Genomic DNA, 26,885 nt, shown 5'->3' with positions numbered 1-26,885 from the left:
GAGCAGCAGCCGTACCCAGACAGACAGCAGAGAGCTCTAGGACTCAGAGCAGCAGTCGTACCCAGACAGACAGCAGAGAGCTCTAGGACTCAGAGCAGCAGCCGTACCCAGACAGACAGCAGAGAGCTCTAGGACTCAGAGCAGCAGTCGTACCCAGACAGACAGCAGAGAGCTCTAGGACTCAGAGCAGCAGCCGTACCCAGACAGACAGCAGAGAGCTCTAGGACTCAGAGCAGCAGTCGTACCCAGACAGACAGCAGAGAGCTCTAGGACTCAGAGCAGCAGCCGTACCCAGACAGACAGCAGAGAGCTGTAGGACTCAGAGCAGCAGTCGTACCCAGACAGACAGCAGAGAGCTCTAGGACTCAGAGCAGCAGTCGTACCCATACAGCAGAGAGCTCTAGGACTCAGAGCAGCAGCCGTACCCAGACAGACAGCAGAGAGCTCTAGGACTCAGAGCAGCAGCCGTACCCAGACAGACAGCAGAGAGCTCTAGGACTCAGAGCAGCAGTCGTACCCAGACAGACAGCAGAGAGCTCTAGGACTCAGAGCAGCAGTCGTACCCAGACAGCAGAGAGCTCTAGGACTCAGAGCAGCAGTCGTACCCAGACAGACAGCAGAGAGCTCTAGGACTCAGAGCAGCAGTCGTACCCAGACAGACAGCAGAGAGCTCTAGGACTCAGAGCAGCAGTCGTACCCAGACAGCAGAGAGCTCTAGGACTCAGAGCAGCAGTCGTACCCAGACAGACAGCAGAGAGCTCTAGGACTCAGAGCAGCAGTCGTACCCAGACAGACAGCAGAGAGCTCTAGGACTCAGAGCAGCAGCCGTACCCAGACAGACAGCAGAGAGCTCTAGGACTCAGGCCATACATGGCCTAGCTGTGTGCAATGTGCACGTTGGCAGCTCGACATAGTGCCTTTCTAGTTTCTTTCCAGAATAGAGCGTATGCGCATGCTTAAAGTGAATGGCACATCGAGTGGCAAATCAGCATGCAAAGTGAGTTTAACACTGTTTAATGTTGTGTAATGCAATCAGACAGGACTTTTCTGTGTGGATGTCTGGGCTGTCGAGGCCAGAAAGTAGTTTTTTGCCACTCAGTGGGCGTTCCTGCATAACTTCCGGGTTTGATGATGATGTCACGCGCATACCCTCTATTGTTCTGACAGTGTTTGAGCTTATTGTTTTTTTTCCATAAATTATTTTCCCTATAATGACACGTCCAAAATAGGGACGTTTCAATGTTTGTGTTTACTACACAAAACACTCAAAACTAGTCGTAGCAAAACGATGTTTGTGCTTTACACAAATCCTCAAAGCTGGACATTGGCGGGGCCCGGGCGGATCCCAACGGCCTTTGCCGCGTGCCTTCCCCCCCCCCCCCCCCATCTCTCTCCCCATTTCCTGTCGGGCTACTTTCATCCTATATCAATAAAGGCAGAAAATATATTAAAGAATAAAATAAAGAAGCTGGACATAGCAGGGGGGATAGCGCCCCTCAGAAACGACACAGTCATTCAGAAGTCATCAGATCTACTTTAGGGTTCAACACGGTCGGGATGAATCCAGCAAACATTACGAAATCTACTGCAGCACAATAAAGCCCTGACCACACGCAACCTGACCACACCCTGACCACACGCAACCTACCTGACCACACGCAACCTACCTGACCACACGCAACCTACCTGACCACACGCAACCTACCTGACCACACGCAACCCGCAAAGCCTTAATAAAGCATTGCAGCCCAGTTAAGGCATTCAGGACGGGGGAACCCCTTTTGGCGTTTTAAGCATTACCGGTATGTTATACTTTAGCTGTTGGAAAAATAGCAGATCTACAAGCTCGTAGATCTGCTATTTTTTAAATATCGTGAAAATGTCGCACAAATCTTTGAATATTCTTTCAGAGCGAACGTTTTTTTTTAACGTAAATCTTTGTTTCTGGGGGGGGGTGGTCCCTTGGTCCCTTGGTCCCTTGAACAACATATTTTCAGATGGTGGTCGGCGGCCAATTGCATATAATAATTTCTGGGGGTCCTTGACATGAAATAGTGTGAGAACCACTGACACAGAAACCTTGGATTCTAAGAAAACCGTCGTGATTTAGAAGACATTGGGCAGTATTATGCGTGTCTTAAGTACCAGGTCTTATTACTTAACTTAAGACCTGGAGGCGTGGTCAATGCTGTTTGGCCACTCAGAATAGCCAAATGGCATTGATCACGCCTCCAGGTCTTAAGTTAAGTAATAAGACCTGGTACTTAAGACACGCATAATACTGCCCATTTAGTAGAATCTGCTCTCTGGCCTGAATGGGTTAATTGCTTTCTTCATCTGCTCTCTTGTTCTCCTCTCCTCCTGTCTTCTCCCTCCTCTCCAGCAGGGGGGTGCGATGGCGAGGCCAAGCCACAGCGACCACGTGCTGCAGCAGCTCAACAACCAGCGCGAGTGGGGCTTCCTGTGCGACTGCTGCATCTCCATCGGCGACATCTACTTCCGCGCGCACAAGGCCGTGCTGGCCGCCTGCAGCTCCTACTTCCGCATGCTGTTCATCCGCGACCAGCAGGGGGCGTCACGGCTGGACCTGAGCAACATGCAGACGAGTGCCGAGTGCTTCGACCTCATCCTGCAGCTCATGTACCTGGGCCGCATCGTGGTAGGTCATAGGGTCATCCTACAGCTCATGTACCTGGGCCGCATCGTGGTAGGTCATAGGGTCATCCTACAGCTCATTTACCTGGGCCGCATCGTGGTAGGTCATAGGGTCATCCTGCAGCTCATGTACCTGGGCCGCATCGTGGTAGGTCATAGGGTCATCCTACAGCTCATGTACCTGGGCCGCATCGTGGTAGGTCATAGGGTCATCCTACAGCTCATGTACCTGGGCCGCATCGTGGTAGGTCATAGGGTCATCCTACAGCTCATGTACCTGGGCCGCATCGTGGTAGGTCATAGGGTCATCCTACAGCTCATGTACCTGGGCCGCATCGTGGTAGGTCATAGGGTCATCCTACAGCTCATGTACCTGGGCCGCATCGTGGTAGGTCATAGGGTCATCCTACAGCTCATGTACCTGGGCCGCATCGTGGTAGGTCATAGGGTCATCCTACAGCTCATGTACCTGGGCCGCATCGTGGTAGGTCATAGGGTCATCCTACAGCTCATGTACCTGGGCCGCATCGTTGTTGGTGCTGTTTTTGTCAGCATGATTTTAGTTTTAGTCATAGTCTCTTGAATAGTTTTCATTTAGTTTTAGTCACATTTTAGTCACCTGGAATGTCTTAGTGTTAGTCTAGTTTTAGTCAATTTACAATTTACAATTTAGGCATTTAGCAGACGCTCTTAATCCAGAGCGATTTACATTAAGCAAGAACAAAAAAAGCATAGGAATACATCACATATATAAAATGCATTTATCATGAAACATGCGTAAGCTAAGAACGTAACTAGAATCTATATAATGACACTATACATATAAACTATACATATATACTATACTACACATATAAACTATATACTATACTATGCTATACATATGTACTATGAAGTGCTATGACTACATACAATGCAATTATTGTGCTGTCTACATAACATGCTATAAGTCTGTTTCAAATGCTATCTAAGTCTACAAAGTGCTATCTAAGGGGGTGGGGTAAGTGCTACGGGCCATGATGGAGTCTGAAAAGGTGGGTCTTCAGACTACGGCTGAAAACGCGTTGTGAGCTTGTGGGTCGGCTATTTTCAGCATGCAACTAATTATAAAATGACTTATACTGGATCTCTTGTCCACCAGTCCCTACCATTTTAGTCTAGTTTTTATTTGTTGACGAAATGTGTCAATGTATTTAGTCTTAGTTTTAGTCATTCATAGCTTCGTTTTTGTTTAGTTTCCATTTAGCTTTCGTCAGTGGAAAAAAAGGTAGTCGACGAACATTTTTCGTCTTAGTTTTAGTCGACGAAAGCAACACTGGTATGGGCATAGGGGTCGTTTCACCTCATGTACCAACACGACCTTGTGACCACCCCTCTCTAGGTGGGCAGCTATGAGGCCTACGTCTCTAATAACGACCATGTGACCACCCCTCTCTAGGTGGGCAGCTGTGAGGCCTACGTCTCTAATAACGACCATGTGACCACCCCTCTCTAGGTGGGCAGCTATGAGGCCTACGTCTCTAATAACGACCATGTGACCACCCCTCTCTAGGTGGGCAGCTATGAGGCCTACGTCTCTAATAACGACCATGTGACCACCCCTCTCTAGGTGGGCAGCTGTGAGGCCTACGTCTCTAATAACGACCATGTGACCACCCCTCTCTAGGTGGGCAGCTATGAGGCCTACGTCTCTAATAACGACCATGTGACCACCCCTCTCTAGGTGGGCAGCTATGAGGCCTACGTCTCTAATAACGACCATGTGACCACCCCTCTCTAGGTGGGCAGCTATGAGGCCTACGTCTCTAATAACGACCATGTGACCGCCCCTCTCTAGGTGGGCAGCTATGAGGCCTACGTCTCTAATAACGACCATGTGACCACCCCTCTCTAGGTGGGCAGCTATGAGGCCTACGTCTCTAATAACGACCATGTGACCACCCCTCTCTAGGTGGGCAGCTATGAGGCCTACGTCTCTAATAACGACCATGTGACCACCCCTCTCTAGGTGGGCAGCTATGAGGCCTACGTCTCTAATAACGACCATGTGACCGCCCCTCTCTAGGTGGGCAGCTATGAGGCCTACGTCTCTAATAACGACCATGTGACCGCCCCTCTCTAGGTGTGCAGCTATGAGGCCTACGTCTCTAATAACGACCATGTGACCACCCCTCTCTAGGTGGGCAGCTATGAGGCCTACGTCTCTAATAACGACCATGTGACCGCCCCTCTCTAGGTGGGCAGCTATGAGGCCTACGTCTCTAATAACGACCATGTGACCGCCCCTCTCTAGGTGGGCAGCTATGAGGCCTACGTCTCTAATAACGACCATGTGACCACCCCTCTATAGGTGGGCAGCTATGAGGCCTACGTCTCTAATAACGACCATGTGACCGCCCCTCTCTAGGTGGGCAGCTATGAGGCCTACGTCTCTAATAACGACCATGTGACTGCCCCTCTCTAGGTGGGCAGCTATGAGGCCTACGTCTCTAATAACGACCATGTGACCACCCCTCTCTAGGTGGGCAGCTATGAGGCCTACGTCTCTAATAACGACCATGTGACCACCCCTCTCTAGGTGGGCAGCTATGAGGCCTACGTCTCTAATAACGACCATGTGACCGCCCCTCTCTAGGTGGGCAGCTATGAGGCCTACGTCTCTAATAACGACCATGTGACCGCCCCTCTCTAGGTGGGCAGCTATGAGGCCTACGTCTCTAATAACGACCATGTGACCACCCCTCTATAGGTGGGCAGCTATGAGGCCTACGTCTCTAATAACGACCATGTGACCGCCCCTCTCTAGGTGGGCAGCTATGAGGCCTACGTCTCTAATAACGACCATGTGACCACCCCTCTCTAGGTGGGCAGCTATGAGGCCTACGTCTCTAATAACGACCATGTGACCGCCCCTCTCTAGGTGGGCAGCTATGAGGCCTACGTCTCTAATAACGACCATGTGACCACCCCTCTCTAGGTGGGCAGCTATGAGGCCTACGTCTCTAATAACGACCATGTGACCGCCCCTCTCTAGGTGGGCAGCTATGAGGCCTACGTCTCTAATAACGACCATGTGACTGCCCCTCTCTAGGTGGGCAGCTATGAGGCCTACGTCTCTAATAACGACCATGTGACCGCCCCTCTCTAGGTGGGCAGCTATGAGGCCTACGTCTCTAATAACGACCATGTGACCACCCCTCTCTAGGTGGGCAGCTATGAGGCCTACGTCTCTAATAACGACCATGTGACTGCCCCTCTCTAGGTGGGCAGCTATGAGGCCTACGTCTCTAATAACGACCATGTGACCGCCCCTCTCTAGGTGACCACCCCTCTCTAGGTGGGCAGCTATGAGGCCTACGTCTCTAATAACGACCATGTGACCGCCCCTCTCTAGGTGGGCAGCTATGAGGCCTACGTCTCTAATAACGACCATGTGACCGCCCCTCTCTAGGTGGGCAGCTATGAGGCCTACGTCTCTAATAACGACCATGTGACCGCCCCTCTCTAGGTGGGCAGCTATGAGGCCTACGTCTCTAATAACGACCATGTGACCGCCCCTCTCTAGGTGGGCAGCTATGAGGCCTACGTCTCTAATAACGACCATGTGACCACCCCTCTCTAGGTGGGCAGCTATGAGGCCTACGTCTCTAATAACGACCTTGTGACCACCCCTCTCTAGGTGGGCAGCTATGAGGCCTACGTCTCTAATAACGACCATGTGACCGCCCCTCTCTAGGTGGGCAGCTATGAGGCCTACGTCTCTAATAACGACCATGTGACCACCCCTCTATAGGTGGGCAGCTATGAGGCCTACGTCTCTAATAACGACCATGTGACCACCCCTCTCTAGGTGGGCAGCTATGAGGCCTACGTCTCTAATAACGACCATGTGACCGCCCCTCTCTAGGTGGGCAGCTATGAGGCCTACGTCTCTAATAACGACCATGTGACCACCCCTCTCTAGGTGGGCAGCTATGAGGCCTACGTCTCTAATAACGACCATGTGACCACCCCTCTCTAGGTGGGCAGCTATGAGGCCTACGTCTCTAATAACGACCATGTGACCACCCCTCTCTAGGTGGGCAGCTGTGAGGCCTACGTCTCTAATAACGACCATGTGACCACCCCTCTCTAGGTGGGCAGCTATGAGGCCTACGTCTCTAATAACGACCATGTGACCACCCCTCTCTAGGTGGGCAGCTATGAGGCCTACGTCTCTAATAACGACCATGTGACCACCCCTCTCTAGGTGGGCAGCTATGAGGCCTACGTCTCTAATAACGACCATGTGACCGCCCCTCTCTAGGTGGGCAGCTATGAGGCCTACGTCTCTAATAACGACCATGTGACCACCCCTCTCTAGGTGGGCAGCTATGAGGCCTACGTCTCTAATAACGACCATGTGACCACCCCTCTCTAGGTGGGCAGCTATGAGGCCTACGTCTCTAATAACGACCATGTGACCGCCCCTCTCTAGGTGGGCAGCTATGAGGCCTACGTCTCTAATAACGACCATGTGACCGCCCCTCTCTAGGTGGGCAGCTATGAGGCCTACGTCTCTAATAACGACCATGTGACCACCCCTCTCTAGGTGGGCAGCTATGAGGCCTACGTCTCTAATAACGACCATGTGACCGCCCCTCTCTAGGTGGGCAGCTATGAGGCCTACGTCTCTAATAACGACCATGTGACCACCCCTCTCTAGGTGGGCAGCTGTGAGGCCTACGTCTCTAATAACGACCATGTGACCGCCCCTCTCTAGGTGGGCAGCTATGAGGCCTACGTCTCTAATAACGACCATGTGACCGCCCCTCTCTAGGTGGGCAGCTATGAGGCCTACGTCTCTAATAACGACCATGTGACCGCCCCTCTCTAGGTGGGCAGCTATGAGGCCTACGTCTCTAATAACGACCATGTGACCGCCCCTCTCTAGGTGTGCAGCTATGAGGCCTACGTCTCTAATAACGACCATGTGACCACCCCTCTCTAGGTGGGCAGCTATGAGGCCTACGTCTCTAATAACGACCATGTGACCACCCCTCTCTAGGTGGGCAGCTATGAGGCCTACGTCTCTAATAACGACCATGTGACCGCCCCTCTCTAGGTGGGCAGCTATGAGGCCTACGTCTCTAATAACGACCATGTGACCACCCCTCTCTAGGTGTGCAGCTATGAGGCCTACGTCTCTAATAACGACCATGTGACCGCCCCTCTATAGGTGGGCAGCTATGAGGCCTACGTCTCTAATAACGACCATGTGACCACCCCTCTCTAGGTGGGCAGCTATGAGGCCTACGTCTCTAATAACGACCATGTGACTGCCCCTCTCTAGGTGGGCAGCTATGAGGCCTACGTCTCTAATAACGACCATGTGACCACCCCTCTCTAGGTGGGCAGCTATGAGGCCTACGTCTCTAATAACGACCATGTGACCACCCCTCTCTAGGTGGGCAGCTATGAGGCCTACGTCTCTAATAACGACCATGTGACCACCCCTCTCTAGGTGGGCAGCTATGAGGCCTACGTCTCTAATAACGACCATGTGACCACCCCTCTCTAGGTGGGCAGCTATGAGGCCTACGTCTCTAATAACGACCATGTGACCACCCCTCTCTAGGTGGGCAGCTGTGAGGCCTACGTCTCTAATAACGACCATGTGACCACCCCTCTCTAGGTGGGCAGCTATGAGGCCTACGTCTCTAATAACGACCATGTGACCGCCCCTCTCTAGGTGGGCAGCTATGAGGCCTACGTCTCTAATAACGACCATGTGACCGCCCCTCTCTAGGTGGGCAGCTATGAGGCCTACGTCTCTAATAACGACCATGTGACCACCCCTCTCTAGGTGGGCAGCTATGAGGCCTACGTCTCTAATAACGACCATGTGACCACCCCTCTATAGGTGGGCAGCTATGAGGCCTACGTCTCTAATAACGACCATGTGACCACCCCTCTCTAGGTGGGCAGCTATGAGGCCTACGTCTCTAATAACGACCATGTGACCACCCCTCTCTAGGTGGGCAGCTATGAGGCCTACGTCTCTAATAACGACCATGTGACCACCCCTCTATAGGTGGGCAGCTATGAGGCCTACGTCTCTAATAACGACCATGTGACCGCCCCTCTCTAGGTGGGCAGCTATGAGGCCTACGTCTCTAATAACGACCATGTGACCACCCCTCTCTAGGTGGGCAGCTATGAGGCCTACGTCTCTAATAACGACCATGTGACCGCCCCTCTCTAGGTGGGCAGCTATGAGGCCTACGTCTCTAATAACGACCATGTGACCGCCCCTCTCTAGGTGGGCAGCTATGAGGCCTACGTCTCTAATAACGACCATGTGACCACCCCTCTCTAGGTGGGCAGCTATGAGGCCTACGTCTCTAATAACGACCATGTGACCACCCCTCTCTAGGTGGGCAGCTATGAGGCCTACGTCTCTAATAACGACCATGTGACCGCCCCTCTCTAGGTGGGCAGCTATGAGGCCTACGTCTCTAATAACGACCATGTGACCGCCCCTCTCTAGGTGGGCAGCTATGAGGCCTACATCTCTAATAACGACCTTGTGACCGCCCCTCTCTAGGTGGGCAGCTATGAGGCCTACGTCTCTAATAACGACCATGTGACCGCCCCTCTCTAGGTGGGCAGCTATGAGGCCTACGTCTCTAATAACGACCATGTGACCACCCCTCTCTAGGTGGGCAGCTATGAGGCCTACGTCTCTAATAACGACCATGTGACTGCCCCTCTCTAGGTGGGCAGCTATGAGGCCTACGTCTCTAATAACGACCATGTGACCGCCCCTCTCTAGGTGGGCAGCTATGAGGCCTACGTCTCTAATAACGACCATGTGACCGCCCCTCTCTAGGTGGGCAGCTATGAGGCCTACGTCTCTAATAACGACCATGTGACCGCCCCTCTCTAGGTGGGCAGCTATGAGGCCTACGTCTCTAATAACGACCATGTGACCGCCCCTCTCTAGGTGACCACCCCTCTCTAGGTGGGCAGCTGTGAGGCCTACGTCTCTAATAACGACCATGTGACCGCCCCTCTCTAGGTGGGCAGCTATGAGGCCTACGTCTCTAATAACGACCATGTGACCGCCCCTCTCTAGGTGGGCAGCTATGAGGCCTACGTCTCTAATAACGACCATGTGACCGCCCCTCTCTAGGTGGGCAGCTATGAGGCCTACGTCTCTAATAACGACCATGTGACCACCCCTCTCTAGGTGGGCAGCTATGAGGCCTACGTCTCTAATAACGACCATGTGACCGCCCCTCTCTAGGTGGGCAGCTATGAGGCCTACGTCTCTAATAACGACCATGTGACCACCCCTCTCTAGGTGGGCAGCTATGAGGCCTACGTCTCTAATAACGACCATGTGACCACCCCTCTCTAGGTGGGCAGCTATGAGGCCTACGTCTCTAATAACGACCTTGTGACCACCCCTCTCTAGGTGGGCAGCTATGAGGCCTACGTCTCTAATAACGACCATGTGACCACCCCTCTCTAGGTGACCACCCCTCTCTAGGTGGGCAGCTATGAGGCCTACGTCTCTAATAACGACCATGTGACCGCCCCTCTCTAGGTGGGCAGCTATGAGGCCTACGTCTCTAATAACGACCATGTGACCGCCCCTCTCTAGGTGGGCAGCTATGAGGCCTACGTCTCTAATAACGACCATGTGACCGCCCCTCTCTAGGTGGGCAGCTATGAGTTCGAGGAGCTGAAGGCCTCCATGGCCTACCTCCAGATGTATTACATCCCAGACTCTCTGGAGGACCTAAGGGACCTCCGCAGCTCCAACCTCACGCCGTCCTCCTCCGCCTCCTCGTCCTCCTCCTCCTCCTCCAGGTGTGTATAGTTAACTAAAACTAAACTCGGAGATTAAAATAGGGTGCATTTTGCATCCCAAAACGCAGTTTATAGTTAAGGGACGCAATAAAACAACGACCTCTGCATCCACGGGATGCACTACTGTACCGTTTTTTATTCTAGTTTATTTTGCTAGCTGTAGTTATAATAATAATTTCTTCTGTTTTCTACATGCATATAACCACATTATAAACATATAAAATGAAATGGGAGTTAAATGCTGCAATTTGTAAAAACTATAATCCCAAAGTGTGGTAACGTTGTCCTCCCCCCTCCCCCCCCCCCCCCCCCCCCCAGCTCGTCCTCCACCACGGGTGGGGGAGGGACAACGGCCGCCGGCGGGAAGATGATGTTCGGCGTGCGGATGTTCGAGCAGCCGGCGCCGCGGCCCAGTGGCGGCGGAGGCGCCCCCGAGGCGGAGCGCCCGCACAAAGCTGCCACCGGCGCCACCGGCACCGCCACCACCATCATCCCGGCGCCGCGGCAAGCCGCCATCCCGCTGTCGGCCACCAGGGCGGCGGCGGCACCGGCTGCCGTAGTAGTGGATGACGTTGTGGTGTCCGCCGCCGCCGTCATGCCTTTAACCGTGGCTCCGCCCCTCGCGGACAGCATGGCGGAGCAGCCGTGCGACCTGCGGAAGCGCTCGGGCGGCGGTGGGGGTGGGGGGAGGAGCGCCGGCCTGAAGGAGCGGCCTCGCTTCGGACGCACCTACACCTGCGACGACTGTGGCTTCGTGTTCAGCTGCGAGAAGCTGCTGATAGAACACATCCTGACCTGCACCAACCGCAAGGCCTACCAGCCACCCAGGTAACCGTTTAACCAACCGCAAGGCCTACCAGCCGCCCAGGTAACCGTTTAACCAACCGCAAGGCCTACCAGCCACCCAGGTAACCGTTTAACCAACCGCAAGGCCTACCAGCCACCCAGGTAACCGTTTAACCAACCGCAAGGCCTACCAGCCACCCAGGTAACCGTTTAACCAACCGCAAGGCCTACCAGCCGCCCAGGTAACCGTTTAACCAACCGCAAGGCCTACCAGCCACCCAGGTAACCGTTTAACCAACCGCAAGGCCTACCAGCCACCCAGGTAACCGTTTAACCAACCGCAAGGCCTACCAGCCACCCAGGTAACCGTTTAACCAACCGCAAGGCCTACCAGCCGCCAAGGTAACCGTTTAACCAACCGCAAGGCCTACCAGCCGCCCAGGTAACCGTTTGACCCATTTTGGGCGGGAACCCCTTTTGGTGTTAGCATCATGTTATGCTTTAGCTATTGAAAAAAAACAATTTAATGAGGGTGTAAAATGAAACCAAACGGACCCTTACGTGAACCCCTAATTGCTCCTGATGTGCAGGTTGGTGCCTTGCATGGTTTCCTCTGCCATCGGTGTATAGTATGAATGTGTGTGTTAAGCTGTATATAAAAGCACCATTTTCCATGTATCACAGTGTCTATAATAACCGTTAACATCCCCTGTGACCCGACAGGACCAACGCCGAGGCCGACAACGACTCCAGCAAGGCGGAGAGCTCGGCGTCGGAGGGTCCAGGCGAGGAGGCCGGCGCCCACCGGCTGCTCCTCGTCTGCAAAGCGGAGGACGACTGGCCCACCACGCCGGTCGGGGCGGGGGAGCACAAGATGGACGCCGTGACGACCAACCGCTCTGCGCCGACCGCTGCCGCCGCCACGGACCACAACAACGAGGCCGCCAGGAGCTTCTCCATCAAGACGGAGCCCGCGGACGACGACGACCACGCCCCCATCTCCGACAACGCCACGACGACGGACAGCATCGCTGTGGCGGTGCGGGTTGGCGAGCAGCAGCAACAACAACGGGACTGTAGCGCGCGGCTACGCGGAGAAACCAAACACAAGGACCGCCACCACCACCACCGGAAGGGTTCGGCGACGAGGTTCGAACGCCACGAGCCGCCGGCCCCCACGGAGGACGCCAATGGGTCTGGCGGCGAGGAGGAGGGGGGTAGAGGGGAGGGGGAGGGGGAGGGGGAGGGGGAGGGAGGGGAGGAGGACTCTTCTTCGTCGGGCATCCCGCCGGCCGCCAAGCTCCGCAGGATCAAAGAGGAGAAGGCGGAGGAGGAGGAGGAGGAGGAGGAGGAGCGCTGCACGCCGTGCGAGCTGTGCGGGGCGTTGCTGGCGGACGAGGACAAGTCCACCCACTACATCTCCAGCCACATGGGGCACATCTGCGCCTGCGGACGCTGTGGTCAGGTGAGTCCATCTCCAGCCACATGGGGCACATCTGCGGAGGCTGTGGTCAGGTGAGTCCATCTCCAGCCACATGGGGCACACCTGCGGACGCTGTGGTCAGGTGAGTCCATCTCCAGCCACATGGGGCACACCTGCGGATGCTGTGGTCAGGTGAGTCCATCTCCAGCCACATGGGGCACACCTGCGGACGCTGTGGTCAGGTGAGTCCATCTCCAGCCACATGGGGCACATCTGCGGACGCTGTGGTCAGGTGAGTCCATCTCCAGCCACATGGGGCACACCTGCGGACGCTGTGGTCAGGTGAGTCCATCTCCAGCCACATGGGGCACACCTGCGGATGCTGTGGTCAGGTGCTTGTTTTGGATTAGAATGTTCTTACGCGGCCGGCCCGGCCACTCGTGCTTGCTTACCTCGCTATGATTACGATAAAGTCGATGAATAATCCCTCGCGTTCATATTTTGAACGAGAGGCATGTTGAAGTCAGAAATGAAGAGCTTAGTATGTCCATCTGGTCAAAACCACGGAGAGCTCCCTAGATTAGGAGATACGAGGCATTCTTTCTGAGCCGTAAACAGGGAAGTGAACGACAACGCGCATGGGCGAACAGCAAGGAGTATGGTGCAGAAGGAGAGGCCAACTCTCCCAAAAAAAAGAATAGAAATCTGAATAACGTTTGATATCAATGAAAATGCAGCAATCCGTCGGTTGGATTAGTTATGATGTTTCCACACGTCTAAATGGGTTAAAAAAAAAACTTCAACTTCAAACGTCATTTTATCATCTACTCAGGCTTACGTGAACGCCCCAGGCAGTTTTTAAGTTGCTCGATTCTGTATTTAGTCAGTATTTATTTAGATATTTAATATTCATTTTGGCTGCCTTTTAGCTGCCTTCCTATACAAACCCATTGTAATGTCAAACTCCATTTTATCCCATTTTGACCTGAGATCAGATTCTATAAATGTCTTCTACATCCTGACAGTTTTCTGAAAAAGCTATGTTTCTATGTCAGTCGTTCTTCGATTTTTCAAAAATAGCAGACCTACAAGCTCGTAGGATAAGAGAAGATTTTTTATTACGGTTCTAGCTGTGATTCTCAACCATTTTAATTTCAAGGACCCCCAGTTTGACATGCATTAGTCTACGGACCCCCATGTAATGGCATTTTTATCGCTGGGACCCCAGATTTACAAATTTTACAAATTATATTGTAAAATCAATGTTAATTTAACTACAAATGGAACAACATTTGGTTCCATTTGTACACTCCCATAACATCATTTGTTACAGACCCATAAGGGTCCATTTGGTTCCAAACTATTATTTAGCTGGGGACCCCCTGGAACTCTCAAGGACCCCTGGGAACCACTGCCATACACATAGACTTGTACACTGAATAATTATTCATATAGAGTTAAATTAACACTGATGTTGTTTTTTTTATCTTAATTGACAAAGCACGTGTTAACTGTTAAGCTTTAAGTTCTGTTCAGGGAAAGAACGTGTCATAGGATTTAAATTAAGTGTCAGAACTGTATTTGGTAGTCAAAGTTAAATCCAACACTTTATTATTTTAATTTTATTGGTAGGCTATCTGTCTTGAGAAGCCAGAAGTGATAGATAGATAGGCCTATAGATGGATCGATCGATCAATTGCCTAATGACTAACAAAAAAAAAAAAAACAGGAGCGGGATGGGAGCGGGAGTAATTTCGAGTGGCAGCGGGATGGGATCAGGAGTCATTCTACAGGAGTGGGACAGGATGGGATTATTTTTTTAACTCTGGCCCAGGATTGGGACAGGACAGAATTTTTTCTGTGGGAGTGGGACAGGACAGGAGTGAAAATCCACTCCCGTGTCAGTCTCTAGTGTGTGTGTGTGTGTGTGTGTGTGTGTGTGTGTGTGCGTGTGCGTGCCAGACAAAGGTGCAGGCGATCAGAAATCGGCAGAGAGTGATCGACGTTTGCGCTACGTTTTTTTTTCCCCCCTGGAAATAATAATCTGGGTTTCCGAGGCTAACGATGAAATGACCAAAAAACTGTCATGATTTAGAAAGCATTTGTAGAATCGTCCTCAGGTCTAAATGTGGGTTAAAATACACGGGCAATCAATCGAGCAACTTGTGTTGACATTAACCTGAGTGGACGATGAAATGACCAAAGGTGGTTTTCTAAGTGAAATATATCCCTTGAATATACTAATTACTAATAATAAACTTTAGCTATTGAAAAATAGCAGATCTACAAGCTCGTAGCGCGGCACTAAAGCTTAAATGGGTTAAAGCGTAATATTCTCCCTCTAATCCGCCAGGTGCTCATCAAAGGCCGGCAGCTCCAGGAGCACGCGGAGCGCTGCGGCGCCGAGTCGCAGCACGGCGGCGGCGGAGAGTCGGACTCCCACGGCGAGGACGACAGCTCCTCCCTGCTGGAGGAGGAGCCTATGCAGGGCGAGATGCTGATGATGGAGGACGGCCTGCTGATGGAGGGCTCTGACCTGGCGTGTCCTCACTGCGGCCTGCTGTTCCAGAGCGAGAGCCTGGCGCTGGAGCACGCCCTGTCCTGTCACCACGACCCCGAGCTGTTCCGCCCCGCGCTGCTGGACGAAGCCGGTAAGACCTACGCTGTAGACTGTAGAGGCTATCATTTGTTTGGGCGGAAGTTTGCGGGTTTTTAGCGGAAGTATCGCCCAAGGAAATGACGTTGATGCTTTTGTGATTGGTCGGGAAAATATCGTATCCGGGGGAAATGCATCTGACGGATGTTCCGGACGATACTTCCGCCGATAGCTTCTCTGCCTTACGTTGTGACCAGGCCTTTCTCTTCACAGATGAGTAAGCCTGGGGCCGAGGCTAGGTAAGGGTCGGAGACACTCCGCTGTGCGTCGTGTCTCACCAACGCCTCTTAGCCATTATACAATACATGGTAACCTGAGACCTCCTGTTGTAGCGTATTGCTTTAACCTGAGACCTCCTGTTGTAGCGTATTGCTTTAACCTGAGACCTCCTGTTGTAGCGTATTGCTTTAACCTGAGACCTCCTGTTGTAGCGTATTGCTTTAACCTGAGACCTCCTGTTGTAGCGTATTGCTTTAACCTGAGACCTCCTGTTGAGGCTTATTGCTTTAACCTGAGACCTCCTGTTGTAGCGTATTGCTTTAACCTGAGACCTCCTGTTGTAGCGTATTGCTTTAACCTGAGACCTCCTGTTGTAGCGTATTGCTTTAACCTGAGACCTCCTGTTGAGGCTTATTGCTTTAACCTGAGACCTCCTGTTGTAGCGTATTGCTTTAACCTGAGACCTCCTGTTGTAGCGTATTGCTTTAACCTGAGACCTCCTGTTGTAGCGTATTGCTTTAACCTGAGACCTCCTGTTGAGGCTTATTGCTTTAACCTGAGACCTCCTGTTGTAGCGTATTGCTTTAACCTGAGACCTCCTGTTGTAGCGTATTGCTTTAACCTGAGACCTCCTGTTGTAGCTTATTGCTTTAACCTGAGACCTCCTGTTGTAGCTTATTGCTTTAACCTGAGACCTCCTGTTGTAGCGTATTGCTTTAACCTGAGACCTCCTGTTGTAGCGTATTGCTTTAACCTGAGACCTCCTGTTGTAGCTTATTGCTTTAACCTGAGACCTCCTGTTGTAGCGTATTGCTTTAACCTGAGACCTCCTGTTGAGGCTTATTGCTTTAACCTGAGACCTCCTGTTGTAGCGTATTGCTTTAACCTGAGACCTCCTGTTGTAGCGTATTGCTTTAACCTGAGACCTCCTGTTGAGGCTTATTGCTTTAACCTGAGACCTCCTGTTGTAGCGTATTGCTTTAACCTGTATTTGCTCAAATCTTTGCTTCTGGGGGAGGTCCCTGGAACAACATATTTTCAGATGGAGGGTTGGAGGCATATTGCATATCATTTTTGGGGTTCTTGATATGAAATATTGAGCACCACTGATACAGAAACATAAGGTTTTTCAGAAAACTGTCGGGATTTTGAAGACATTTTTAAAAGTTTCGACGTCGGGCCTAAATGGGTTAATATCTATTCTTTTCCTCACCCTATAGGCGCCATCGGCGGCGAGCCCGACCACCGGCGCAAGCACTTCTGCAGCATCTGCGGGAAGGGCTTCTACCAGCGCTGCCACCTGAGGGAGCACTACACCGTTCACACCAAGGAGAAGCAGTTCAGCTGCCAGACCTGCGGGAAGCAGTTCCTGCGCGAGCGCCAGCTGCGGCTGCACACCGACATGCACAAGGGCATGGCGCGCTACGTCTGCCCCGTCTGCGACCAGGTGAGGAGACCATGCACAAGGGCATGGCGCGCTACGTCTGCCCCGTCTGCGACCAGGTGAGGAGACCAGTGCATGCACAAGGGCATGGCGCGCTACGTCTGCCCCGTCTGCGACCAGGTGAGGAGACCATGCACAAGGGCATGGCGCGCTACGTCTGCCCCGTCTGCGACCAGGTGAGGAGACCATGCACAAGGGCATGGCGCGCTACGTCTGCCCCGTCTGCGACCAGGTGAGGAGACCACCGACATGCACAAGGGCATGGCGCGCTACGTCTGCCCCGTCTGCGACCAGGTGAGGAGACCATGCACAAGGGCATGGCGCGCTACGTCTGCCCCGTCTGCGACCAGGTGAGGAGACCATGCACAAGGGCATGGCACGCTACGTCTGCGACCAGGTGAGGAGACCATGCACAAGGGCATGGCGCGCTACGTCTGCCCCGTCTGCGACCAGGTGAGGAGACCATGCACAAGGGCATGGCACGCTACGTCTGCCCCGTCTGCGACCAGGTGAGGAGACCATGCACAAGGGCATGGCGCGCTACGTCTGCCCCGTCTGCGACCAGGTGAGGAGACCATGCACAAGGGCATGGCGCGCTACGTCTGCCCCGTCTGCGACCAGGTGAGGAGACCAGTGCATGCACAAGGGCATGGCGCGCTACGTCTGCCCCGTCTGCGACCAGGTGAGGAGACCAGTGTCTGGAAATTAGGGATGTCCCGATACACTTTCTTTGTTTCCGATCCCGATACCTCAATTTCTGTGTTAGCCGATACCGAATACCGATACCAGTGTCGTGATTTCATGTTGTGTTTATAGCTATCTAGCTATAATATATCGTGTTGTGTTTATAGCAGACTCCTCACTCAAATGTGCACTTGCAGTTTGGGCAACTCCAAAGCAAATTCCACATGTCCCAACATTTTATTTACCTGCCATAGTGTCAACCCCTTAGCCCTGTGTCGGATCTGTGCGGTTAGACTGGCATTTTCACCGATACCGATATGACCCGATATGACAAATAAGGGCCGATCTGATACTTTTCCCGATACCGATACTGATACATCTCTACTGAAAATATGTAGTTCCAGGGACCCCCCCCCCCAAGAAGCAAAGATTTGAGTTTGAGAATACATGTTCAAAGATTCGCGCCACATTTTCAGATCTACAAGCTCATTCGCCGATGCAATTCATTGGAGCGACCGGTATTGAACTTTCATCCATTCCTTTCATTACGTTCTTTGGTACCAACGCGGAAGCTTTCCCTCACAAGAACTTTGTCACACACGTTACCGCAGTGAAATTTGTTCTCCGCCTTTGACCAATCTGTTGGAGCGGTGAGCAGCTGGGGGAATTATTTGATTAGTTGATTTGACCCCCCCAATCCAACACTTGACGCTGGGTGCCAAGCAGGGAGGCATTAGGTCCCATTTTTACAGTCTTTGGTATGACCCGGCCCGGGGAATCGAACCACCGACCTCCCAGTCCCTGGGCGGACACTCTAACCACAAGGCTACTGTCTGGTAGCCTGGCTAATAAGCCAGACTAATATCACACAACACTGTCGCGGTATATTAGTCTGGGCTGGCTCCACTTGGATTTAATTTCCCGGGGGGCGGGTTCAAACATTTTCTCTTTGACGCAATTGGTCAGAGATACTGTCAGTCAAAGGTCTCAAGCATTGAACGTCACTGTACCAAAGCCCGCCCATATTGCATACCGTGTCCCGATTGGTCCGACCTGTTCTCGGTTGTAGGAAAGAGGCGTGCTACTGAGCCTCGCCAGACCGTAATCCGCTGGTAGGCAATTCTTTTTTGCCAACGGCTGATTCGGTCTGGTTTATTAACCAGGCTAACTGTCTGGCACCTGGCAGTTACATGACTCGGGAGTCATTCTTGTTTTTTGGGTGAACTACACTAATCGTGACATGATTGTTTTTGTGTCCTTCCATATGGTCCCCGTGTACGCAGGGCACCTTCCTGAAGCACGACCACCTGCGCCACATGATCTCCCACCTGGCGGCGGGCGAGACCATCTGCCAGGTGTGCTTCCAGATCTTCCCCAGCGGCGAGCAGCTGGAGAAGCACATGGACGTGCACCTGTACATCTGCGGCGTCTGCGGCGAGAAGTTCCGGCTGCGCAAGGACATGCGCAGCCACTACAACTCCAGTCACACCAAGAGACTATAGCCCCCCCTCCCACCCCCCTCCCACCCACCTCCCTCCCACAAGCTCGTAGCGTGCCATAATTGCTAACACCAAAAGGGGTTCCCGCCCAAAATGGGTTAAAGGAGTTACTCAAGCCACCCCCACACATCCCCCCCCCCCCCCCCCCCCCCCAAAAAAAAATGACTTGCAATCGCTCTGGCAATCACTAGCCTCGGTAGTAGGTACCCGGGTTTTTTTGTTTTTTGTTCGCATTTTGTCTCACTAAGAAAAGCCTGGGGAAACCAGGACTGTGGGAGTCGACTTGTATTCCGCTAACCAAATGTGGTTGACGTCAGTGTTCTACGCTGTTCTCAACCGGGTAGGGGTAACCTCGCCTCGGAGAAAATCCCATGGGTCTCTGTTCCAAAAGTTCCGTGTGAACCGGTCTGGAGCGGATGATATCGCTACATCATGTTGTAGTATTGTTAGTCATCAGGCAGGAACAATCAAACGGAACTTCCTTTTCCCTCAAACCGGAAGAATAACAATAAAAGCTCTCGTAGCCTGTAGCTTTTATTGAGAAAAATCAGTTTGAGGGAAAAGGAAGTTCCGGAAGATTGATGACTACAAAGCAATACTACAACATGACGTAGCGATATCATCCGCTCCCGACCGGTTCATAAACCCGAAATGGAATGGTGCCCAGGCTAGGTAGGGGAGTGGAGGAGGGGGGCATGGGAAATGGAATGGTGCCCAGGCTAGGTAGGGGAGTGGAGGAGGGGGGCATGGGCGGGCGCTCGGATCGGTGAACCAATAGAAACCCACCGGGGCAGGCTAAGCTAATCCCTGACCCTGCAAGGCCTTTGGAACACATGGAGAAACACAAGGACTGCCAGATGTATTTGACCCCCCCCTCCCCCCCACCCCCACCCCCACCCCACCCCCATAAAACGGAAACGGTTTTGTGTCCCCTTTTGTGTTAAAAGAAAATCTAAATTATTAAAAAAAAAAAAAAAAATCCAAAAATGTTGGATATTTTTCAAATATATATAAAAAGAAAACAGCAGATGTATAAGCTCTGAGAGCTTGTACGTCTCCATGTATTCATGGCTTCGCAGGGTGATTGATGGATGGAATTAAAGTCACGTTGGGGGGGTGAAGAACAGTACTCCTAAAATAGAAGCCATGAATGTGAGATCAAATGTATGCACTTGGACACCAAAAACAAACAAAACAGAGACCTTATAATTCTGCACTTTTTCCAAGTATATGCATAACCTAAGTGTTTATATGGGCTGCAGTGCCTCGAGCTTTGGGTCATCATTAGGGCTGGACAATGAATCTGGAAAGAAATAGACTAAATCGCGATATGAACTGCTGCCATTTCCACATCGCAGAGGCTCTGCACAAACCCATTTAGGCCTGACGTCCATTCTACAAATGTCTTCTAACCCAGGGGTTCTCAACGTTTTTGGCCGGGGACCCCCGGAAATGCTTTGGCAATGTCTCGGGACCCCTGCCCCGCCCCCTCCCGACCCCCAATATAAATTGACTGCTACAATAACCATAAACCATTTTGGGCGGGAACCCCTTTTGGTGTTTTAAGCATTGTTATAATTTAGCTATTGAAAAATAGCAGATCTACAAGCTCATAGCGCGCCACCGAGTGGCGCGCTACGAGCTTGTAGGTCTGCTCTTTTTGAAAAAAAGTGAAAATAAAATTTAAAAATAAATCTTTTTTTTTTTTTTTTTTTTTTTTTAATAATTTGGGGACCTCCTAAAATAATTTGGCGACCCCCCGAGGGGTCGCGACCCACGGGTTGAGAACCCCTGTTCTAAATCATGACCGTTTTCTGAAAAACCCTCTGTTTCTATGTCAGTGGTTCTCACACATTTTCATGTCAAGGACCCCCAGAATTATATGTATTTGGCCGCCGACCCCCATCTGAAAATATGTTGTTCCAGGGACCCCCCCAGATGCAAAGATATGAGTTAAAAACGTTGGCTCTGAAAGAATATACATTCAAAGATTTGTGGCACATTTTCACGATTTTTCTAAAATATGGTAGCGCGGCACTCGGTGCTACAAGCTACAAGCTTGTAGATCTGCTATTTTTCAATAGCTAAAGTATAACATAATGCTTACAACACCAAATGGGGTTCCCGCCCAGAATGGGTTAAATAATCACATTTGAACTGGGGAACCCCCAAAATAATCACATTTGAACTGGGGAACCCCCAAAATAATCACATTTGAACTGGGGAACCCCCAAAATAATCACATTTGAACTGGGGAACCCCCAAAATAATCACATTTGAACTGGGAACCCCCAAAATAATCACATTTGAACTGGGGAACCCCCAAAATAATCACATTTGAACTGGGGAACCCCCAAAATGATCACATTTGAACTGGGGAACCCCCAAAATAATCACATTTGAACTGGGGAACCCCCAAAATAATCACATTTGAACTGGGGAACCCCCAAAATAATCACATTTGAACTGGGGAACCCCCAAAATAATCACATTTGAACTGGGGAACCCCCAAATTAATCACATTTGAACTGGGGAACCCCCAAAATAATCACATTTGAACTGGGGAACCCCCAAAATAATCACATTTGAACTGGGGAACCCCCAAAATAATCACATTTGAACTGGGGAACCCCCAAAATAATCACATTTGAACTGGGGAACCCCCAAAATAATCACATTTGAACCCGGGGACTATACCCACTGTTCTAGGACATCTTTGGACCATGAATCACCATAATCATATATAAATAATTTGATATATATTAAGTTATATGTTAAATGTTCTCAAAGAGACCTTTTCATTCAGACTGATTGCACTTTTGTACAAAAGATATAGGTCAAAACAGTGGTCTAGGTCGGACAGTGTAAACGTTTCAAATTGAAGGACGCCCAAATCTACAGGTATTTGGCTGCAGACCACCATCTGACAAGATGTTGGGCCAGGGTCCCCCATATACAAGATGTTGGGCCAGGGTCCCCCATATACAAGATTTTGGGCCAGGGTCCCCCATATACAAGATTTTGTGGTGTTAAAAATGTTTCAAATATATTCCAAAAAATATCAGATCTTCAATACGATCTTGACGCTATACTCATTTTGCCTGAGGACTAGAACCCCCCCCCCCCCCCCCCCCCCGGAATGCCCTCAAGGACCCCTGGGGGTTAACACACCCCACTTTGCGAACCACTGGTCGATAGGGATCGCCCAAATTGGGGATCGGCATCAGACCGCTAAATGTAAAAAAATATATAAAAACGAATAAAACACTGTAAAACGAGTCCACTAAAAGCAGCTACACGCCAAACAAACGCCAGTATATGGTCATTTTGTATTAGTTTTTTTCTGGCCCCAAATTGTTCAGCCCTAGTAAACATTCAACAGCCTTGCTGATGATGTCATTTTCAATATTACTAGACACTTTTCTTAAAGGTCAGAGGGCACGCTCACACATCTGCGTCAGAAGTTGTTTTAGCCAACGCATGTCATGTTTCCCATGATGCTGGTTTGTAGTTGACTGGAAGTCAACTACAAAACCGGGGGGAGGCTTCGTGACAGTCCTATTGGCCAGGCGTTTAATCGTCACAGTCCTATTGGCCAGGCGTTTAATCGTCACAGTCCTATTGGCCAGGCGTTTAATCGTCACAGTCCTATTGGCCAGGCGTTTAATCGTGACAGTCCTATTGGCCAGGCGTTTAATCGTGACAGTCCTATTGGCCAGGCGTTTAATCGTGACAGTCCTATTGGCCAGGCGTTTAATCGTCACAGTCCTATTGGCCAGGCGTTTAATCGTCACAGTCCTATTGGCCAGGCGTTTAATCGTGACAGTCCTATTGGCCAGGCGTTTAATCGTGACAGTCCTATTGGCCAGGCGTTTAATCGTGACAGTCCTATTGGCCAGGCGTTTAATCGTGACAGTCCTATTGGCCAGGCGTTTAATCGTGACAGTCCTATTGGCCAGGCGTTTGGCGAGCAGCTTCAGGGTCGTAACGGTGCTCACGGTAGGCGTCAAAGAACTTCTTGAACGACTGGACAAACTCTAAGCTGTCCTTTTTGGTTCTTTATTCATCCTTTTGGCTCTAAATGTCGGTTTCGATGTTATTTTACCTTAACTACGAGCCAAAGGTTTGCCACGGTAGGGGCAACCACGGCGCTCATTTCTTATTGGTTGACAGACAACCCGCTCCAAAAAACCAATTCGCCGGTGTCTTAACTCAAACGGTCGGGTAGCTCCACCCCTTTGGCTTCTCAGAGAATGGAAGAGAAAGGGAGGCTGGCACTTTTGACGTGTGTGTGTGTGTGTCTGTGAGCGAGCCTTTTAATTTAATTTAATTCACGTGTGCACTCTGTGGAATTACCGTAAGCCACCAGCTCTGCTTTCCTGTCATTTCACCCTCTTTTTGTTTCTATAAAGCACACTGTATATTCAGAGTCCACACGGTCCTTTTTAATCATTTCAATGGTGGTTAACTATCGTTTTACTACAAAGAAACGCTAGATGACGTGTCTGTCTGGTGCCTTGTACTGGACCACCGTGCCAAGGGGTTCTGCCAAGGGGTTCTGCCAAGGGCAGTGGCTCTCAACCAAGGTGGTCCCCAGCTGAATGATGTTGGTGACCAAATGGACCCTTCTAGATCTTTAACTCTTGAGAGTGTAAAATGTAACGCAAGCATTTCACGCTCTCGAGAGACCTGTGTTCTTGTCTAGATACCATACATTAATTATTCACTCTTATCTCAACCTGGTGTCACTATTATGTAATTTTCTTTCTTTCTTTTTTTTTAAACATAGAAAATATCTGATCTACAAGCTTTTAGAATGGGCTATTTTAGCCATTGCATAGGGCTTATAACTTAAGTGCTCATTTGTTTCTAGTGAAATGACCCCTCTGGTTTTGTCCGGTCAAATGTATAAAGCTGCACTCTGTAACGACCGTGTTTCTGGACTGTGATAAAAGATGGCGGTGCAAAAATTCTTCCTTTTTATTCATTCAGACAAATTCCAGACTGTACCTTTACCTACTGTAGTAGTCAGATGCCATTACATTAAGTTGTTCACACACACAAAAACACTATAAAAGATTGATGTTTGGAGGTGTGCAAACATGCTGTTCTTTAGATTATTCTAGCATTTTATTTGTATTTCTTGACATTCACACAACAAGACTTGGCAGGTAACTTGCTCCTCCTTTGCCTCATCACAACCCATTAAAATAAATAGTCTTGAAGTCACTATGCTTGATGAACGTTGTGTTGTTTTTGGGCATGACACTTAATTCTTCAGCTCCATATTTTAACTGTTTGTGTCCTTTCGTCAGTTGGCTCAACCGTCTGGGCACCTATAGGCTGCCAGACCGGCCGGACGGCGTGCCGCGGGTTCGACTCCCGAGCCCTGGGCACCTATAGGCTGCCTAAAAATGGGGGTGTTGAACGTGTAGATCTGCTATTTAAATGGGGTTGTGAACGTTTAGATCTGCTATGGGGGTTGTGAACGTGTAGATCTGCTATTTAAATGGGGTTGTGAACGTGTAGATCTGCTATTTAAATGGGGGTTGTGAACGTGTAGATCTGCTATTTAAATGGGGGTTGTGAACGTGTAGATCTGCTATTTAAATGGGGGTTGTGAACGTGTAGATCTGCTATTTTCACTATTTTAATAAAGCGCTTTTAAAATAATTTAAAAGGAACCATTTTGGTTTGTTTTTTTGCACTGTTTACCTACAATGTGCTGTTTTCATGGTTGCTACACTTGCTTACACTTAATGTAAAATAACAAGCGTGAACCCATAATCATATTCACCTATGTAGGTATTGCGCATGCAAATTGAGCTATGACATTTTTGTGTGGTGCAACCACTCCTTTATGGAGCTATGTGTGTGGGTGGCTGGGTGCGTCTGAGCACGAAAACAGCATGGTTGTTTTTCACCACCTGTGCGCAACCTAACACACACACAAACACACACTTAACTGGTGATTTCGGGTGTGCCAGTACAGTACAGTAGAGGGACCCCCTCTGTGGGTCTGGAACTCCCCCCCACCCCCAGACGGAGTTGCACCACTCACTTCACACGGGTGTGATTTTTTGTATATCACAGCCTATAACGAAGGCGTTCACCTAGAGCTCCATATATGGAGACAACGGAGATGTCTAGTGCTGACATCAGGTCAATGTACAAACTCCATATATGGAGACAACAGAGATGTCTATAGTGCTGACATCAGGTCAATGTACAAACTCCATATATGGATATGGACGATTGTCATCGTGAGCGGTGGTATTCGGCCGCCTGGCGGCATCATCGTGACAAGCATATAAGAGTGGTTGTTGTTGCCATTGATGTTAGCGGAACGTTTTATTTGCTAGCGCTCCTCGCGAGAGACTCCATCGCCCTTCGTACGTGACAGGATATCTAACCCAGACATCGTCGTGTCAGAGACTCCATCGCCCTTCGTACGTGACAGGATATCTAACCCAGACATCGTCGTGTCAGAGATTTCGGCATCCTGGTTGCGGCGGGTCCTAACCCAGACAAAAGAACTACGGTAAGTGTTACATTGAACGGTATAGTCATTTTATAATGGAGGATTTACTTTAAAGGGTAAGACCACTTTTTTAGAGGTTTGGGTTGTTTTCTTACCTTATTATGGTCAAACTAGTCCAGTCCAGGAGTTATTTCGCTCCATAGTGCAGTTTTACAGAAAATAACGTTATAAAAATACTAGCCCATTGACTTCCATTGTAACGGGGAAACAGCTCTCAAAGTCACTCTTTTAGTACGTAAACAAACACAAACAAAGTTGTTTCAGACAATATAGAGCAACACCAAAACTCATGTGGTTTTATTTCTTCATAAAAATGGTAACTTCCTGTTGATTTTACTATATGAAGATCTGGATCCGGATCCATGGATCCAGTCCGGGTTTTCTTCTGAATAAAAATGGACGAATCAACAGGAAATTAACATTTTTATGAAAAAATAAAACCACATGAGTTTTGGTGTTGCTCTATATTGTCTGAAACAACTTTGTTTGTGTTTGTTTACGTACTAAAAGAGTGACTTTGAGAGCTGTTTCAGCGTACAATGTAAGTCAATGAGGAGCATATTTTGAATTATCAATTTCTAATCACTGGAGAAATTATTTTTGATTTCTTGTCCACATTTGGAGTTACATCATGGCAAGGTAACTACACAACCCAAACCTCTACAAAAGTGGTCTTACCCTTTAAGGGCAAGTGGGAATGACCTTTGGGTAGAACGTGACCTGTACCTGCCCGTCGGGCAAGTGCCTCTGAGGCCTAAGGCGCGATTCATACTCTTATTTTAGAGTCGAATAAAAGTGGGTTCGGCTCTGTAGAGCCTACAATGTGACGTAATTTGAGGCTTTGGGGGGGGGGGGGGGAAATGGATTTTGCAACCCATTTCTTTCACCCAGTGTCAATTATCTAATGTAAGATAGGGCGCTACACTTCCTCTGCAAACCTGGGGGTGGCAGCAGACTGACCTCATGCTTCTTTCTATGCATGAGGAGTCCAAGCTGCCTCTTTACACATGGATACCGGAAGGTCGCCAGTTCGAATCAACGGTCCGACACGTTAAAATTACCACCGCTGAAGTGCCCTTAAACAAGGCATTGAACCACTACGATGAAATGTGTTCTATGAG

General features: G+C 50.2%; 1 protein-coding gene across 1 annotated transcript in view; it reads left to right on the top strand.

Moving 5' to 3' along the window:
- The window catches only part of zbtb1 (zinc finger and BTB domain containing 1), a 29,493-nt gene extending 8,693 nt beyond the window's left edge, over positions 1–20,800 (top strand). Inside the window, exons 2-9 of the mRNA XM_079525644.1 lie at positions 2,384–2,659; positions 10,361–10,512; positions 10,831–11,340; positions 12,022–12,515; positions 12,567–12,763; positions 15,075–15,372; positions 16,817–17,043; positions 19,008–20,800. Of these exons, the coding sequence (XP_079381770.1) occupies positions 2,396–2,659; positions 10,361–10,512; positions 10,831–11,340; positions 12,022–12,515; positions 12,567–12,763; positions 15,075–15,372; positions 16,817–17,043; positions 19,008–19,226 (2,361 nt within the window). The 5' untranslated portion in view covers positions 2,384–2,395 and the 3' untranslated portion in view covers positions 19,227–20,800. The remainder of the gene's footprint in view (positions 1–2,383; positions 2,660–10,360; positions 10,513–10,830; positions 11,341–12,021; positions 12,516–12,566; positions 12,764–15,074; positions 15,373–16,816; positions 17,044–19,007) is intronic.
- The last annotated feature ends 6,085 nt before the right edge of the window (positions 20,801–26,885 follow it).

Source organism: Electrona antarctica, assembly GCF_951216825.1.
Source record: "Electrona antarctica genome assembly, chromosome: 17".
In the NCBI taxonomy this organism is placed as follows: Eukaryota; Metazoa; Chordata; class Actinopteri; order Myctophiformes; family Myctophidae; genus Electrona; species Electrona antarctica.
Note: the sequence above shows the minus strand (reverse complement) of the source record. Positions and strands in the feature narration are given on the sequence as shown.